Source organism: Engraulis encrasicolus, chromosome 6, assembly GCF_034702125.1.
Source record: "Engraulis encrasicolus isolate BLACKSEA-1 chromosome 6, IST_EnEncr_1.0, whole genome shotgun sequence".
Lineage (NCBI taxonomy): Eukaryota > Metazoa > Chordata > Actinopteri > Clupeiformes > Engraulidae > Engraulis > Engraulis encrasicolus.
In genome coordinates, this window is record NC_085862.1 from 38,291,762 (window position 1) to 38,306,361 (window position 14,600).

General features: G+C 43.3%; 3 protein-coding genes across 7 annotated transcripts in view; 2 read left to right on the forward strand and 1 right to left on the reverse strand.

The window, feature by feature from the left end:
• The first annotated feature begins 485 nt into the window (after positions 1-485).
• nipa1 (NIPA magnesium transporter 1) lies at positions 486-2,794 on the forward strand. Its single transcript, XM_063200224.1, has 5 exons — positions 486-809; positions 1,024-1,071; positions 1,214-1,304; positions 1,435-1,595; positions 2,004-2,794. Exons 1-5 carry the CDS (start codon positions 680-682, stop codon positions 2,513-2,515), a joined length of 942 nt encoding a protein of 313 aa, XP_063056294.1. The 5' UTR covers positions 486-679; the 3' UTR covers positions 2,516-2,794.
• An 855-nt stretch (positions 2,795-3,649) lies between these two features.
• nipa2 (NIPA magnesium transporter 2) lies at positions 3,650-8,483 on the forward strand. 4 transcript variants are annotated; one of them, XM_063201526.1, is made up of 6 exons: positions 3,650-3,912; positions 5,570-5,800; positions 6,274-6,330; positions 6,517-6,607; positions 6,748-6,908; positions 7,357-8,483. In XM_063201526.1, exons 2-6 carry the CDS (start codon positions 5,662-5,664, stop codon positions 8,025-8,027), a joined length of 1,119 nt encoding a protein of 372 aa, XP_063057596.1. In that variant the 5' UTR covers positions 3,650-3,912; positions 5,570-5,661; the 3' UTR covers positions 8,028-8,483. The 4 variants fall into 4 exon arrangements, with proteins under 4 accessions (XP_063057596.1, XP_063057594.1, XP_063057595.1 ...); XM_063201524.1 differs by lacking the exon at positions 3,650-3,912 and adding an exon at positions 4,166-4,384; XM_063201525.1 differs by lacking the exon at positions 3,650-3,912 and adding an exon at positions 4,166-4,308.
• A 60-nt stretch (positions 8,484-8,543) lies between these two features.
• The window catches only part of cyfip1 (cytoplasmic FMR1 interacting protein 1), an 83,507-nt gene continuing 77,450 nt past the window's right edge, over positions 8,544-14,600 (reverse strand). For both annotated transcript variants that reach the window (XM_063201520.1, XM_063201521.1), the window contains 5 exons: positions 12,406-12,478; positions 11,909-12,003; positions 11,050-11,288; positions 10,231-10,378; positions 8,544-9,357 (listed from right to left, as the gene is read on the reverse strand). In XM_063201520.1, coding sequence (XP_063057590.1) covers positions 9,193-9,357; positions 10,231-10,378; positions 11,050-11,288; positions 11,909-12,003; positions 12,406-12,478 — 720 coding nt within the window. In that variant the 3' untranslated portion in view covers positions 8,544-9,192. The remainder of the gene's footprint in view (positions 9,358-10,230; positions 10,379-11,049; positions 11,289-11,908; positions 12,004-12,405; positions 12,479-14,600) is intronic.

Here is a 14,600-nt window from a genome sequence, read left to right on the forward strand (position 1 = left end):
GGGAGAAAAAGAGTTATCAACATTTTACAAACATTTAACATATTGAACATGCTCCCATTCCTGGATTCATAAAAGGTGGAAGAGGGTCAAAGACGGGCATGGCATTGTCATTCAGTGTAACGGATACCTTCTACTGACAGTAACGGTAAAAAAAACAAAAAACAAAAAAAAACAAGATTTTTAAATTGTTTCAAGTTAATGGATGACAGCCGAGGCTTTCATGAATTCACTGGAAAAAAATAAAATAAAAAAGAGTAATGGGTTTTTTTTTTTACAGTTACAGTCAGCAGAAGGTAGGGCCTATCCGTTACACTGAATGACAATTTAATTTTGCAGCCGAGAGCATTAACTCGTTCAATAACATTATACATTTCATGGATGTTTTCTGAGTTCTCCCTGAACCTACTGCAGCATGAACATAGTCTTTTTTCTGTGTACATTCACAAACCTCAAAAAAATGTCCCATCCTGTAGTAAGAATCTGCCACCCACAGACGATTCGTGGTAGTACAGTTATTAAAGGCAGGGTGGTTGAGCATGCGCAGGAATGTGCTGGTCTGTCATGCTTTCTCCATAGAACTTCCGCGTTTACATGTCAACCTCAACCAAAGTAGCACAATTGTTTTATCTCTGGTATTATTTTTAGTGAAGATATTTTCTCGGGGTTTTGCACATTAGCCATGATGGCATCTTCATCGTTCGAAAGCTCTGCGCTAGTGTATGGCGTTGGAATCGCTGTGCTGTCTAGTTTTATCAATGGTTCTACATGTGTGCTGCATAAAAAGGGCATTTTACGTGCCCGCACAAAAGGTAATTTTTCAACGAAGTTGAAACAACCTAAACCTACAGCTTTGACATTGATGTAGACTAATGTGTGGTTCAAACAGTACCTGGAGTAATCAATGCACATTTGTCTGTTGGTATGTTTGTGTTTGGGACTAGCCTACAGCTGATAGTTGGAATGCGCTGCAAAATGCATACCATATCAAATAAACGATTTTCAAACATTAATTGTGTTTTGTAGGGGGTTCCTACCTGACAGATATTATATGGTGGAGTGGCACCATTGCAAGTAAGTGTAACCTTGTTGGATAAAGCATTTGTAAATGTCCATCCATGTGCTGTGTAGCTTTAGGCCTACTTATTCCCCATTGGGGATAATCAAGTTTCTAACTAACTACTACTCAACAATTTCCCACATCTTTTTCTGAAAGCTGTGGTAGGTCAGATTGGGAATTTTGTGGCATACAATGCAGCACCAGCGGTGTTGGTTACCCCTCTTGGAGCACTTGGGGTCATTTTCGGGTGAGTTGGTTTTGGCTGCCCAAAAGATGAATTGTCTTGATTGATTTTTTTTTAATAATTAAAAAAACATGAACATCAAACCGTTGATAAAGCTTTGACTAGCAACCACAACCTGACTTTTGTACAACAGGGCCACCCTTGCCTCTGTCGTTCTCAAGGAGCACCTGACCATTCTGGGGAAACTTGGCTGCACACTGTGCTGCTGTGGCTCTGCAGTCCTCATCATTCATTCCCCAAAGTCCGACAATGTGACGTCAAGAATACAGCTAGAGGAAAGACTAGAAGATCCAGGTGAGCATCGTCATCATACATCATACACTTTTGCCTGTCATAATGTTGAGCCTGTTATTTAGAGTTGTTTCACGGTTTTGAGGGAATTTATCTCTCTTCATCATGCCTGCATTGTAGCTCACGTCTGAGAAGTATTCTGTGTCTAAAAAAGAAAGAAGGTCCGCACACTGTTGCTGCTCCCAGTTTATTCAGCACAACATTTCGACCAGTCTGGTCTTCGTCAGTCTACACCTGATGAAGACCAGACTGGTCGAAACGTCGTGTTGAATAAACTGGGTGCAGCAACAGTGTGCGGACCTTCTTTCTTTTCTTGTTTCATTGTGTTTAAGTCCGGCACCTGTTTTATCTGGATGTGTGCGCACTCCAAAAACGGTATAATGTATTCTGTCTCTTGTTTTCCATATACAGTGGTCTTGGTGTACATCTCACTGGTTGTTCTCCTGCTGGTTATCTTAATTGGGTGGATGGTCCCTGCCCATGGAAAGTCCAACATCATGGTGTACGTTGCCATCTGCTCCCTCCTGGGCAGCTTCACAGTGCCCTGTTGCAAGGGCCTCGGCCTGGCCGCAGGAGACGCCTTTGACCAGACCTCCACAGCTCAAACCAGAGCAGCCCTGCTCTTCTCGGGCCTGGTTTGCACTCTCGTCGTCAGCATCCTGATACAGTTCACCTTCATCAACAAGGCCCTCGAGGTGTATAGCTCACACATGTTTGAGGCCATCTATTATGTAATGTTCACCTCTACTGTGATTTTGGCATCTGCCATTCTCTTCAGGGAGTGGACGTCGGTCAATGTAGTGGACTGTCTGGGCATGCTCTGTGGCTTGACCACTGTGTCTATAGGGGTGGTGCTGCTCTGTATTTCCCAAGATGCACTACTCATATGGAAGCAAACAAAGGGGCCTGGGAAATCAGAGTGAAACAGTAACTGTTGTAATTGTAATTGTTCTAAATGCAACAATTACTCAAAAGGACTGATGGGAATTTTTAAGTTAATTTGTGAAAACTAAGAATTGCCTAATAATATTTATTATGTTTTCATCTGTTTTGATTTATTATGCAACACGTCTGTGTTGAAACAGTCACATCAGTATTTTCATAATTATGCTGTGCATAAATGTATTAATCCTGTGTATTAATTAACACAATGTTTACAGACACTATGATTGGAGAGGGCATTAAAAGAGTATTTAAAGGTAGTGTGTAATATTTTTGTAGTTTATTTCCAGGATGTATACACTACCCAGCCACAAATTTCATCTTATTCATGAATATTAGTAACCATCATCAATTTATAAGGTTTCATAATGGCTTGGAAATGTACACTTTTCATACATTAGTGTCGATCTTCATACATATCTTTCACAGCTATGCTGATGACAAACTACCATTCCCACTTTAGCCATCTACCTAGCCGCCATCACCAAGGGGAAGAACAATACATTTCTAAAACTAAATAAAGATAAAACTGAAGCTCTACTCATCGGCCCAAAATACAAAAATGCTTAACTCTTCACTCCTGCCTGGGTGACCTAAAGAAGCAAGATAAAGATAAAGTAACCAGCCAAGGTGTGGCCCTTCACTCTGATCTGAGCTTTGGGCCCCACATCAATAAAATCAAATCTATTACTTCCATCCCAGAAACATTGGGAAAGTACACACTTTTGATCCGTCTTCCTAATCAACCTATTTTCTCGTTGTTGTTTTTTTTTAACTGTTAAAGCACTTTGAGTAACATGTCTTGTATACATTATTGTGCTATACAAGACGTGCTATACAAAAGTGTAATAATAATTTATGAAGAACATCAAATTTGTGATTTGGCAGAATTAATTTATGAAATAATCTTCTAAAATTACACTACCACTAGGCCTTTAAAAAACGTTAGCCTTTCATTTGAGTTGCATGGAATATTACTCTAGAACGGGTAAAACCTGTATCATTTTTGCTCGCAGGATTGTTGACAGAATTTACTTATCTCATCATTTTCATGTGTGGGTAGGCTAGTGCTATTCCTTTGGGGACAGTTGAAGAGGAGGAACCACAGAGCTAGGTCTGTGGGGGGAACAGCTTTCAGGCATTACCTGAAACTGATATTCTAGCGAGCACACTAGACTAGAGCTCTACTCCACTGGTGCAAATCATTTGCATTATTGAGGGTAATTCTAGGCGTCGCGGTACACCCGGAAAGAACACTGACCTAACTCAACTAGCTGGACCATTTTGACAAGAGCTCTACCGACTGCAGAAGTTCAACCTTTTATACACCAGTAGCTGCAATATCTTCTTTTGTTTCCAGATTGGGCGCTACTAAAAGGTGAGTTTGAAACGTAATAGCCAGACAGTAGCTAGATTCCACAAGGTATCCAAGATTTTCATTGTTGGGATTTTTGGGATACTGTTTCCATCTGCTTTTGAGCATTGCGACTGTACATTATACAATACACAGCTGCTCAGCAGCAAACGGTAGATATTACTAGTATTTCTTGTATTTCTGTCTATTGACTGAACTTTCTCATAGCTCTTTCCTCAAAATTGACAAGTTCCAAACAGAGCCCTTGACGTAGATTGTTTACAAGTGAACGTAGGAGTCTAGCGTCCAATCAGAGCCAAGCTTTTGACACTTGCGCATTGACGGCCATGTAGGAGGATCTGGCCACCCCGTCAACCTTGCCCATCAGGGAAGCTGGAGAGATTCTGAAGAGATTTGTCGGTAAATGTAAAGTTAAGCAGTATGTGATACGTTCACCGACAAATTAGCCAACCATTTGTCCCCGACGACTGTAAAGGTAGTGACGATTCGTTTTCTACTAAAGTCTTATTCAGTTTCTGCCTGTCTCGAACCACAGAGATGCTAATTAACGTTAACTACGATGCTAAGCAGAGCTACCAAGGTGGTCGCAGTCAGACTCCTAACTCATTAATGAACAAGTGTAATACATAGTCATAGACGTTAGTTTTAAGACTACATGAGCTACTCGACAGTCCCAATTTGGTGGCATGGCGTGTTGAAATGAATACCGAGGTGTAGTGCAGGTTACAGTCCTAGCATGCCATACTTGCTATAGATGTCAATTGACGCTACTTCATGTCTAGTCTTCCCTGTTTTATTGGCGTTGAGGGACCCATGGCTTAGAACTACATTAATAATGCTAGACACAAGATAAAACGCATTTTCTGTTCTGGGGAAAGTAAACGATTAGCATTTCATATTGTTACGCAGTTCCAATAACTCGGATTTCGGAACTGGATTTCAAGAGGACAGCTAGAAGCGTCTTCGTGAGATTCATTATGTTAGCCAGTTTGATACATCGAACATTAGCTTAATGGTTACAACAACGATTAAAAAAGTTAAGGCTGAATGCCACTGGTTCTCATAGGGTATGTTGCCCTAAGGACTGTCACAAACGGGTTTCAATTGCAAATACCAGGCAACTGGAGATAGTTCCACACACAATGCCGTGTTGTCAATGAATAACTCGCTTATCTGTGGAGAAGCTGGTATCTGTTAGTCGTGTGACTCGCTTAAGTCATTTTCGTTTCGTGTATGCCTTGTTTACAAAGTTATGGGTAAGTTAAGTGCATAATATGCTACTATTTGGCTGGTTGTTTAACACACACCCACCTACACTAAGGAAGATTCACTTCCTCATTTGCTCAGACAGTGCACAAGACGTTGACAGTGCCGCACTAGATTACAGTAATGCTGCCTGGACCTAACCCTTGTTTTATGATCACATTGGAAAATGAACACATCCATAGACAATCAGACTGTGTCATTATGCAATGTGACATACCCATCGGGTAAGTGATTGAATAGCCATTCACTTTATTATTTATTTTTACTTTGGCAAGTATGTACAGTTTGCTTTGAAAACCAACATTGTAACTGCGGGTGGGCAATGTGCTTTTAAAAAAAACTACAAATGTGTATCCCTAACTTGAACGCTTTCTTCATTTTCAATGTCTTGCAGGTTATACGGTTGGTCAGGACTGCAACACTGGTCAACAACTGCAGTGTTGGGTTATCAATGAGACGGCCGTCAACAGTACATTAGGAATAGCAATGGGTCAGGACCGGGGTCAGTATGACTTCTACATCGGCCTGGTCTTGGCCATCAGCTCCAGCATATTCATCGGTGGGAGCTTCATACTGAAGAAGAAAGGACTCCTTCGCCTGGCCAGGAAAGGATCCATGAGAGCAGGTAGCGTAACCCACCATACTCTCCTGTACTGAGCATCCACTCTTCTCAATATCTTATTGATTGTATCTGTGCTTGAGTCCTGAGATTACTATGATCATTCAAAGTTTTAACATTGTGTTGTTGACGGGGTGGGGACATTTTTTCCTCTTTTGGCCGTGTGTCAATCTGTGTCATGTGTTAAATCTTCTGACCATGACGTGGCTTTTGACAGGTGTAAAAACCTATACGGATTTATTTACTCAGCTTACTCACACAACATTCTTTTGACAAATGAAAAGACATAACTTGTATCCTTTGGCAACTTTAGAAGCAAAGTTGAACTTTAAACCACAAGGCGTTTTAGTTCTATTTTTATGTGCCGACCAGCACTGCAATGCTGTTGGACAGGGTTTGTCAGTTACATTTAACAAGCATTGTGAAGGCAGAAAACAAAGGGACTTTGAGCTCACCACACATCTCTTTGTGTTATACAGGACAGGGTGGCCATGCATACCTAAAAGAATGGCTATGGTGGGCCGGCTTGCTATCAAGTAAGTTGCCATGTTTACTTATAGAAATGTCACTAGATAAAGCAGTGTGTGTGTGTGTGTGTGTGTGTGTGTGTGCGTGTGTGCGTGTTATAGTTCTGTGGTAGATTTAGCACTACATTTCAAATGAGATGTGACTGTCATATGTGACTAAATACACATTTTTCTATACTGAATTGTTTTGAACAGTGGGGGCTGGTGAGGCGGCTAACTTCGCAGCATACGCATTCGCTCCCGCCACACTGGTAACACCACTCGGAGCACTCAGCGTCCTTGTGAGGTGTGTCTCACATTTTGTTTTTTTTTCCCCTTCTGCTGTCACAGTTACTAATGCCTAACTGTTGCAACATGTTCTTGCAAAGCCAGTGGAGTAATGGGGTGTGTGTACATTGCCCGTGTTTTTTTTCTTTTTTCCCACAGCGCAATCCTGTCCTCCTACTTCTTGACGGAGAGGCTGAACCTGCATGGGAAGCTGGGCTGTCTGCTCAGTATCTTGGGGTCCACCACCATGGTCATCCATGCCCCGAAGGAGGAGGAGATTGACAGCCTGGAGGTGATGTCCAGGAAGCTGGTAGACCCAGGTAATGACTCATATAGACAGGAACTGGTTTGTCATGTTTATTAGTTTAGGTACAGATTTCAGTACAAAGTAATGTAAGGTGAAACTCACAGGGTGGAACTCGCAGTACTAGTGTTTCCATTACTTTCCCTGATTTGAAATCCTTTAGAAGGAAAGGTCTTAACCCTTACCTGGCATGAATAAGCCAGTTATTAAAGTAATGAGCATGAGATATAAACAGATGAAGTGTTTCACTTGAAGGTTTTAGTCAAAATGAATGATTTGCTCCAACAATATCCCCTGTTAATCCCTTACTTTTCACACCTCATTATCAAACGTCTCTGTCTGGGATGGCTTGAAATGTGAAATACCCTGAGCTGCGAGAGCCCTGCGTAATTGTAGTACAAGGTGACTTAATTCGAGTGGGTGTATTTTGACTGACACGTCGTTTCCGCAATCCTTCCACACAGGTTTCGTGTTGTTTGCCACCTGCGTCATCATCGTGGCCCTCATCTTCATCTTCGTGGTGGGACCACGGCACGGCCAGACCAACATCCTGGTCTACATCACCATCTGCTCAGTGATCGGAGCGCTGTCCGTGTCCTGCGTCAAGGGTCTGGGCATCGGCATCAAGGAGGCCATCGCGGGCCATTCGGTGTTCACCAACCCGCTGTTCTGGGTGCTGCTGCTGGGCCTGGTGGCCTGCGTCAGCACGCAGATCAACTACCTGAACAAGGCGCTGGACATCTTCAACACCTCGCTGGTGACGCCCATCTACTACGTGTTCTTCACCACGTCGGTGCTGAGCTGTTCGGCCATCCTCTTCAAGGAGTGGGAGCACATGGGCGCGGACGACGTCATCGGCACCCTCAGCGGCTTCATCACCATCATCGTGGGCATCTTCCTGCTGCACGCCTTCAAGGACGTCAACGTCAGCCTGTCCACGCTGGCCGTGTCCATCCGCAAGGAGGAGAGGCCCGGGGGCTCCTCCGCCACGCCCAACGGCCTGGCCTCCTCCTCCTCCTCCTCTCACGGACACTCCACCTATGAACTGCTGCACAACGAGGCCAGCGACGACATGGAGATCGGACTGCCGTTTGACAGCATCTCCAGGAGGAACGGTTCGGTAACCACGTCGTAAATGAGGTTGCGACGTCGTCGGGATGGCGAGGGGTGGGTGTGGGTTGCATCTACAAGTCAGATGATGGAACTTGGTTGTGGACATCCCGTCCCATGTTTTTATTTAAAAACAAGGCTTAACTTAAGACAATCACCTCTTGGGGCTAAAAAAAAAAAAGGATGACTTGGATGGACCAATCGATTGTAACTACTGTTTTTTTATTATAATAATTATTTGCCTTATTAAAACTTATGGTTTGACTAAAAAAAACTTTAAAAACTACACTACATGGTTAGGCTTCTTCATCTCATTCTCCATGTAGCACTGTAAATATCCTCTGTTTTTAAGAGCTTTTGTTAGAATTTCTGTACAGATGTCTGTATTTACATGCACTGAGTTTATTTCTACCAGTTGACTATTGATTGCGTTATCTTTGTAATAAAGTCGACCCATGTAAAGACATGAGAATCCACTAAATACCATCTATAGTTTTTGTCAAAGGCTTAGTGCACTTCAAAAGTAAGCACTCAACCCAAATTTTGTACATTGATATATTTATTGAATTAAAATCAAGTTAGAATTGTTCAAATACAAAAAGGCACAAGGAATAATGTTTAACATTGATAAGAACTTGGTTATTAATCATATCAAGATTATAGAAAAAGTATTGCATGCAGTTTGTCAAACCCAACATATAGAAAATATACTCTACCTCCAACCTTTTTTTAAATTCCCAATAGGTCCCCATTTTTCTTGTAATTCACCACAATAGCCTTTAAATACCCATAAAAATCCTCCTCCCTCCCTAAACTGCCACTTTCCAAAATATAGAAAACATGAAAAAAGTGTGCTGAATACCATCCTAAAAACATAACGATACTAGTAATTCATTTGTAGTAAGGCACATGTGTACAAAATGTATAGACAATTACTGACTTGGGCCACAATATATTGCTATATTTTTCTTTTGTTTGTTCAGAAGAGAATGTGAGTTAAGGGAGGATATCTTTCCATTAAATGATACTTCAACTGAGTAGGAATCAAACACTTCTGTTTCAGGTGCTCTGGCTACTAATGTAACTAAGTGTAGTCGGTAGACTTCTATGCTCTGCCAAGTAGAAGTGGTGCAAAACGGTTAAATCTCAGTTCATGGCGTGTTATTGGTGGAAGGTGTGTTTTGGAATTTTCAGTTGCTGGCCAATGATTGGTGGATTGGCGGTTGGAAGCACCTGACATGCTCCACTGGCATGTTCTCTCCGTCCCCAGACTTCAGGTACTTGTTGAGGATGGCGAAGATCTCGTCGTTCAGGACCTGGAATTTGCGGATCCTGTCCACCATCTTTTTCAGTGGCTGAGGAGATGAAAGTGGGAAAGCAACGCAAGAAAATATTAACAAACTTCACAGACCTTCATAAGACCAGATACACACAGGATTTAAAAGGAATCAAAACCCCTGATGTGAATTAAAACACTCAGAACACCTTGGTGATGCGTTAGTTATGTTATAACACAAAAAACATCCAGGAAGGTCTGCACAATAAGAGCTGTGAACATTGGACCAGATACTCGCAGGATTAAAGGTCTAAAATCCATTGTGCAAAATGAAAAACGCAGAATACCTAGGTGATATGCTGTGTCTATTAAACTCTCCAAGGAGGAGAACACATGAGAAGCTCTGAACAATCCTCCAAGGAGACTCCATACTCCAGCACTTCTAACTGGCCCCTGAGGGGGTGTTCTGTTAAAATAGGTTGCTTTCTTGGAACTGAGCTGCTAGTACATTGGTTCTCAACCTGGGGCCTCTGCTCCCCCTTTGGGGGTGCCAGAGACTGCAGGGGGTCTGTGGAATTACTTGTGAACATTATAATTAGGCCAACAACACATCCAAAGGGGTAACCAAAATTAAACCCATTTTTAACACGTTTGGTCCCCATGGAGGTGTTGATTCTAATGTTCTCTCTGCAAACCATGGGCGTCGTCAGGTTCATCCTGGTAACACATGGTCACGTATGGAAAAGTTCAGAGCTCGGTATGATTGCGGGTGGTTCACAGCAGGTAAGCACTTAAGTTCCCTAGAAACATAACTGGTGTGGAAAAAAGGGCACTGGGACCGTTCTGGTTGGCCTGAAAACAGTATTAGGGTGCTACTGTGGCGCTTTGTAGCCCCGTTGGATGGGTAGGCCAACACAGGGTCTCCAGTATTCGATGGGCCATTGCCACTCACCACGCTCTTGATGACCTCGTCCTTGCCGTCATGCTTCTGCACCTTCAGCAGGTGGTAGGCGAAGTCCAGGATGTCAAAGCGCCGCTGCTGGCTCAGCAGGGTGATGATCATGCAGCCCGCCCAGTTCAGCCCATCGCCAAAGCACTGCCTGGGGCCACAGGTGAAGGTGGAGGAGAATTAACTTGTCGTAGTGCAATAGTGTATTTATGCATCATATGAGCATTTGTGTAATTAACCATGAAGTCAAAGTGAGAAGTTTTAATAATGTACAGTACATACAGGTGTCTAACTCTAGAGGTGAGTGACTATTCAGGAGTATGAAGTAAGGTGCGGCAGGAAGTGCACCCATAAACATTAATTTAAATAGTTGTAAATTGTGGTTGCCAAAGGTGCTGCAAAGTGCAGACAGGGTGACAATCAGGCCACCCATGACAAGCATGGTTGGTTGCATTTTTTTCCCACAGGGGAGTGTGCTGCACTCTTGCCAACACAAAGCCTCTTGTGTAAAACCAAACACGAAGCAAAGGGGGTGGCATTCCTGGCAGCGGCAGAATCACGAGAGGAGAGCAGAAGGGGAGAGAGGAAAGCAGAGGAGGAAGGAAAGAGGAAAGGACATAAGAGGAAAGAGAAAAGAGAACAGGACAGAAAAGGAAAAGAGGAGAGAAGAGATGATAGGAGAGGAGGAGGGAAAAGAGCAGAGAGGACAAGAAAGAAGAGGAGAAAGGAAACGGGAGAGGACAGGAGACAGAAGAGGTGAAAGAAAAGAGAGAAGAGATGAAAGAAGAGAAGAAAGGAGAGGAGAGGAGGGCCTGGACTTACTCCACGGTGAACTCGTGCGCGCCCACGGGGATGCAGTAGACGAACTGCATGGCGCTCCAGAGGCGGTGGAACTCCACGCACTCGTCCACGTGCATCACGCCGTTGCTGGGCAGCGGGCCGCGCCAGATGGGGTCGTCCAGGAAGCCGCGCACGCGCGTCAGGATGACCTCGAACATGGACAGGCCGCAGCACAGACGCTCCTTGGTCAGCAAGTCCCCCTCGCGGGCAATGGCTATTTGCTGCAGACACAAGTCAACACAAGTCACAATAATGGTGATCTGCCAACAGTTTTCACCTTTGAGTTGTCTCCCAGATCACCATGATTGTCAACACTTTCATGCAGAGCCTCGTAAGCATGTTGACACCCAAAATGGTCTGTTTTTGAAAAGTAAAACCTATGCATGGCAGGTGATCTTTGTGAAATGCAGGTCACAGAATGCGTTCTTACTCAAAGATAAGAGAAACCGGACTTTCTTTTCGATGCCAGGTTTATGTACTAATGTTTCGAAAATCTCTTTGGAAAGAATTGAGAAGAGCAGCACAGGCCGAAGCGTGCATGGTTTCTCTCATCCTTGGGCAAAATTGTAATGAGAAAGTCTTAATCTGTAGCAATGTTATGATGTAGTTGAGCCCTTTCAGCAAACAGTGAGTAGGACTCCCACTAGAACCAAAGGGCTACGACACGCACGCACGCAAGCAAGCACGCACAAGGTGTGCAGCAGAGCAAGCTGTGTAGTCAGCCCCCAGGAGTAATCGGAGGAGTCTAACTGGGTTTGCTAATGGTGCTAACGGTTAATGATCCTGATTGCCGCTAGCGCGGAGCTTGCTAATGATATTAAGGTGCAAAAGTGCTGCCCACCTGCGGAGTGCCGAGGCGCTCAATTAGCGGGACCATGTGCAGCGCGGCATATTTGGACTCCAGGCGCTTCATCTTGGCATCCAGACGCTCTCCCTCTACACACACACACACACACACACACACACACACACACACACACACACACACACACACACACACACACACACACACACACACACACACACACACACACACACACACACACACATACACACACAATAAGCACAGCTAATTAATTACTAGTTGACTACACCACTGAGACATAACACGCACAATTCCTCGAACACCAGTGTAAACAAATACAAATGATAAGTCAATAAAAACACAAAAATGTTTATCAATGCTTTCCACTATACACTCATGTGTACTAGATCAGGTAAAGGTTAAGAAAGAAATTGACAATGTAAGCACAAATGGCAAGTAATAACAATTAAAACACGCATCAAAAAAGTGACAAGCTGACCTAACAGGTATGATGTGGATGGATGTAACCTTACCTTTGACATGAACCCTTGGTAGAATGTTCTGGAAGGGTGCGGCATGCAGAAGGTCACAAACCTCTTCTTGAGACTGTATAAACGACACAGAGAGAGAGAGAGAGAGAGAGAGAGAGAGAAAGAGAAAGAGAGAGAGAGAGAGAGAGAGAAGAGAAGAGAAGAGAAGAGAAGAGAAGAGAAGAGAAGAGAAGAGAAGAGAAGAGAAGAGAAGAGAAGAGAGAGAGAAGAGAAGAGAAGAGAAGAGAAGAGAAGAGATGCATACATGATGTAAGATGCATTGTCCTATGGGAATCATTTCAAAGACAAATATCAGACCATATTAAAATCCTGCTCAAATTGTACACTTGTTTTTATTACAAGGTACTGTACATGATCCTTACAGGTATTTTGCTGGAAATGTGTTGTGTATCTTAACAAAAGCTTCAATTCAATGTCAATACAAAATTACCTTGTTTTAACCAGTGTTGAGCATTTTAGCCAACGACCAAATTACTCATGTAAGAGGTTCATACCCTCCCTATTTTCAATGTCCTAGAGAAAGAAAGTCCATACAATAAGTGGGGAAGGGTTGTCCCCACATTGCTTTCAGTTCATGAAGTTGAGTCTAGGGTAGGTCAGACAGGCTCAAAACAAGAGAGAAGAGAACACAGAGGAACTACTGTCCAAAAGCAGCACATAGCGCACCACCAAAACAAATATAAAACAGCCGGTGGAGATGGTGTGAATAGCTGCACAGAGGGTGCTAAAGCTGAGGGTATTTATATAGCCTCTATTGCTCTGCATACAAGGAGCACGGCACACAGCTGCAAGAATGCAAATGTGGGGATACTGTGCTGTGGGTGTGGTGAAAAAATGAGCCCTTCACTTGAAAAAATGAGCCCTAGTCTGCAGTCAATAGAACATTTGAACTATATGACAGATATCCCAGGCTTATATCTGCATCTCCTCTGGCCAAGCAGATACCCTCCCCCCATCCCTTATCAAGCCGACGCTGGCGACCACAGGTCCCAGCATACTGGGCATTATGAACTGCAGTCTTGTGTCGGGATGTGTTCCACAGTCATTTAAACATGCTATAGTACAACCATTACTCAAGAAACCTAACCTAGACACCACTACCCTTGCTAATTACAGACCCATCTCAAAACTTCCCTTCCTGTCAAAGGTTCTGGAAAAGCTTGTGCTCCAACAAGTGCAATCTTTTTTAGATACCAACGACATTTTAGAACCCCTCCAGTCTGGTTTTAAAGCCCTGCATAGCACAGAGTCAGCTCTACTCAAGGTTTTTAATGATCTTTTAACAGCCACTGACTCTGGAAAAAATGCCATTTTGATTTTACTTGATCTCTCTGCTGCTTTTGACACTGTTGACCACAACATTTTAATTTCCCGTCTTGAGAACTGTGTTGGAATCAGAGGCACTGCCCTTGAATGGTTTAAATCCTACCTGGCCAATAGAACGTTCTCAGTCTGCATGGGGGACTCGATATCCTCCTCTGCTCACCTCTCCTGTGGCGTTCCGCAAGGCTCGATTCTGGCTCCTCTACTCTTCTCTCTGTACATGCTTCCCCTGGGATCTATTCTCAGAAAGTATAATGTTTCCTTTCACTGCTATGCCGATGATACCCAGATCTACATGCCCCTAAAACATGATGACCCTATTGCTTTTAATCAGCTTTTAAACTGCCTCGAGGACATAAAGACATGGATGGCCCTAAACTTTCTTAGTTTTAATGAAGGAAAAACCGAGGTCTTAGTATTCCGGCCCAGCACCAGCGCTCCCCCCCCCAAAGACCTAGGCCCACTCAAACCTAATATGAAAGACACAGCCAAAAACCTTGGTGTGACGCTAGATTCATTTTTTAACATGGAAAAGCAAATTAATTTGGTCGTGAAATCTAGTTTTTATCAATTAAGGGTTTTATCCAAGGCTAAACCTTTTTTATCTTTTAAAAGCTTTGAGATGGTCATCCATGCTTTTATTACCTCCCGCCTGGACTATTGCAATGCTCTATATGCTGGCATTAATTCCTCATCCCTCTCACGCCTGCAATTAGTCCAGAATGCTGCTGCCCGCCTTCTCACCAAAACACGAAGGCGGGAACACATAAGACCTGTGCTTGCAGCTCTTCACTGGCTCCCCATACGTTTTAGAATAGATTTTAAGATTCTTTTATTTGTTTTTAAATCCCTTC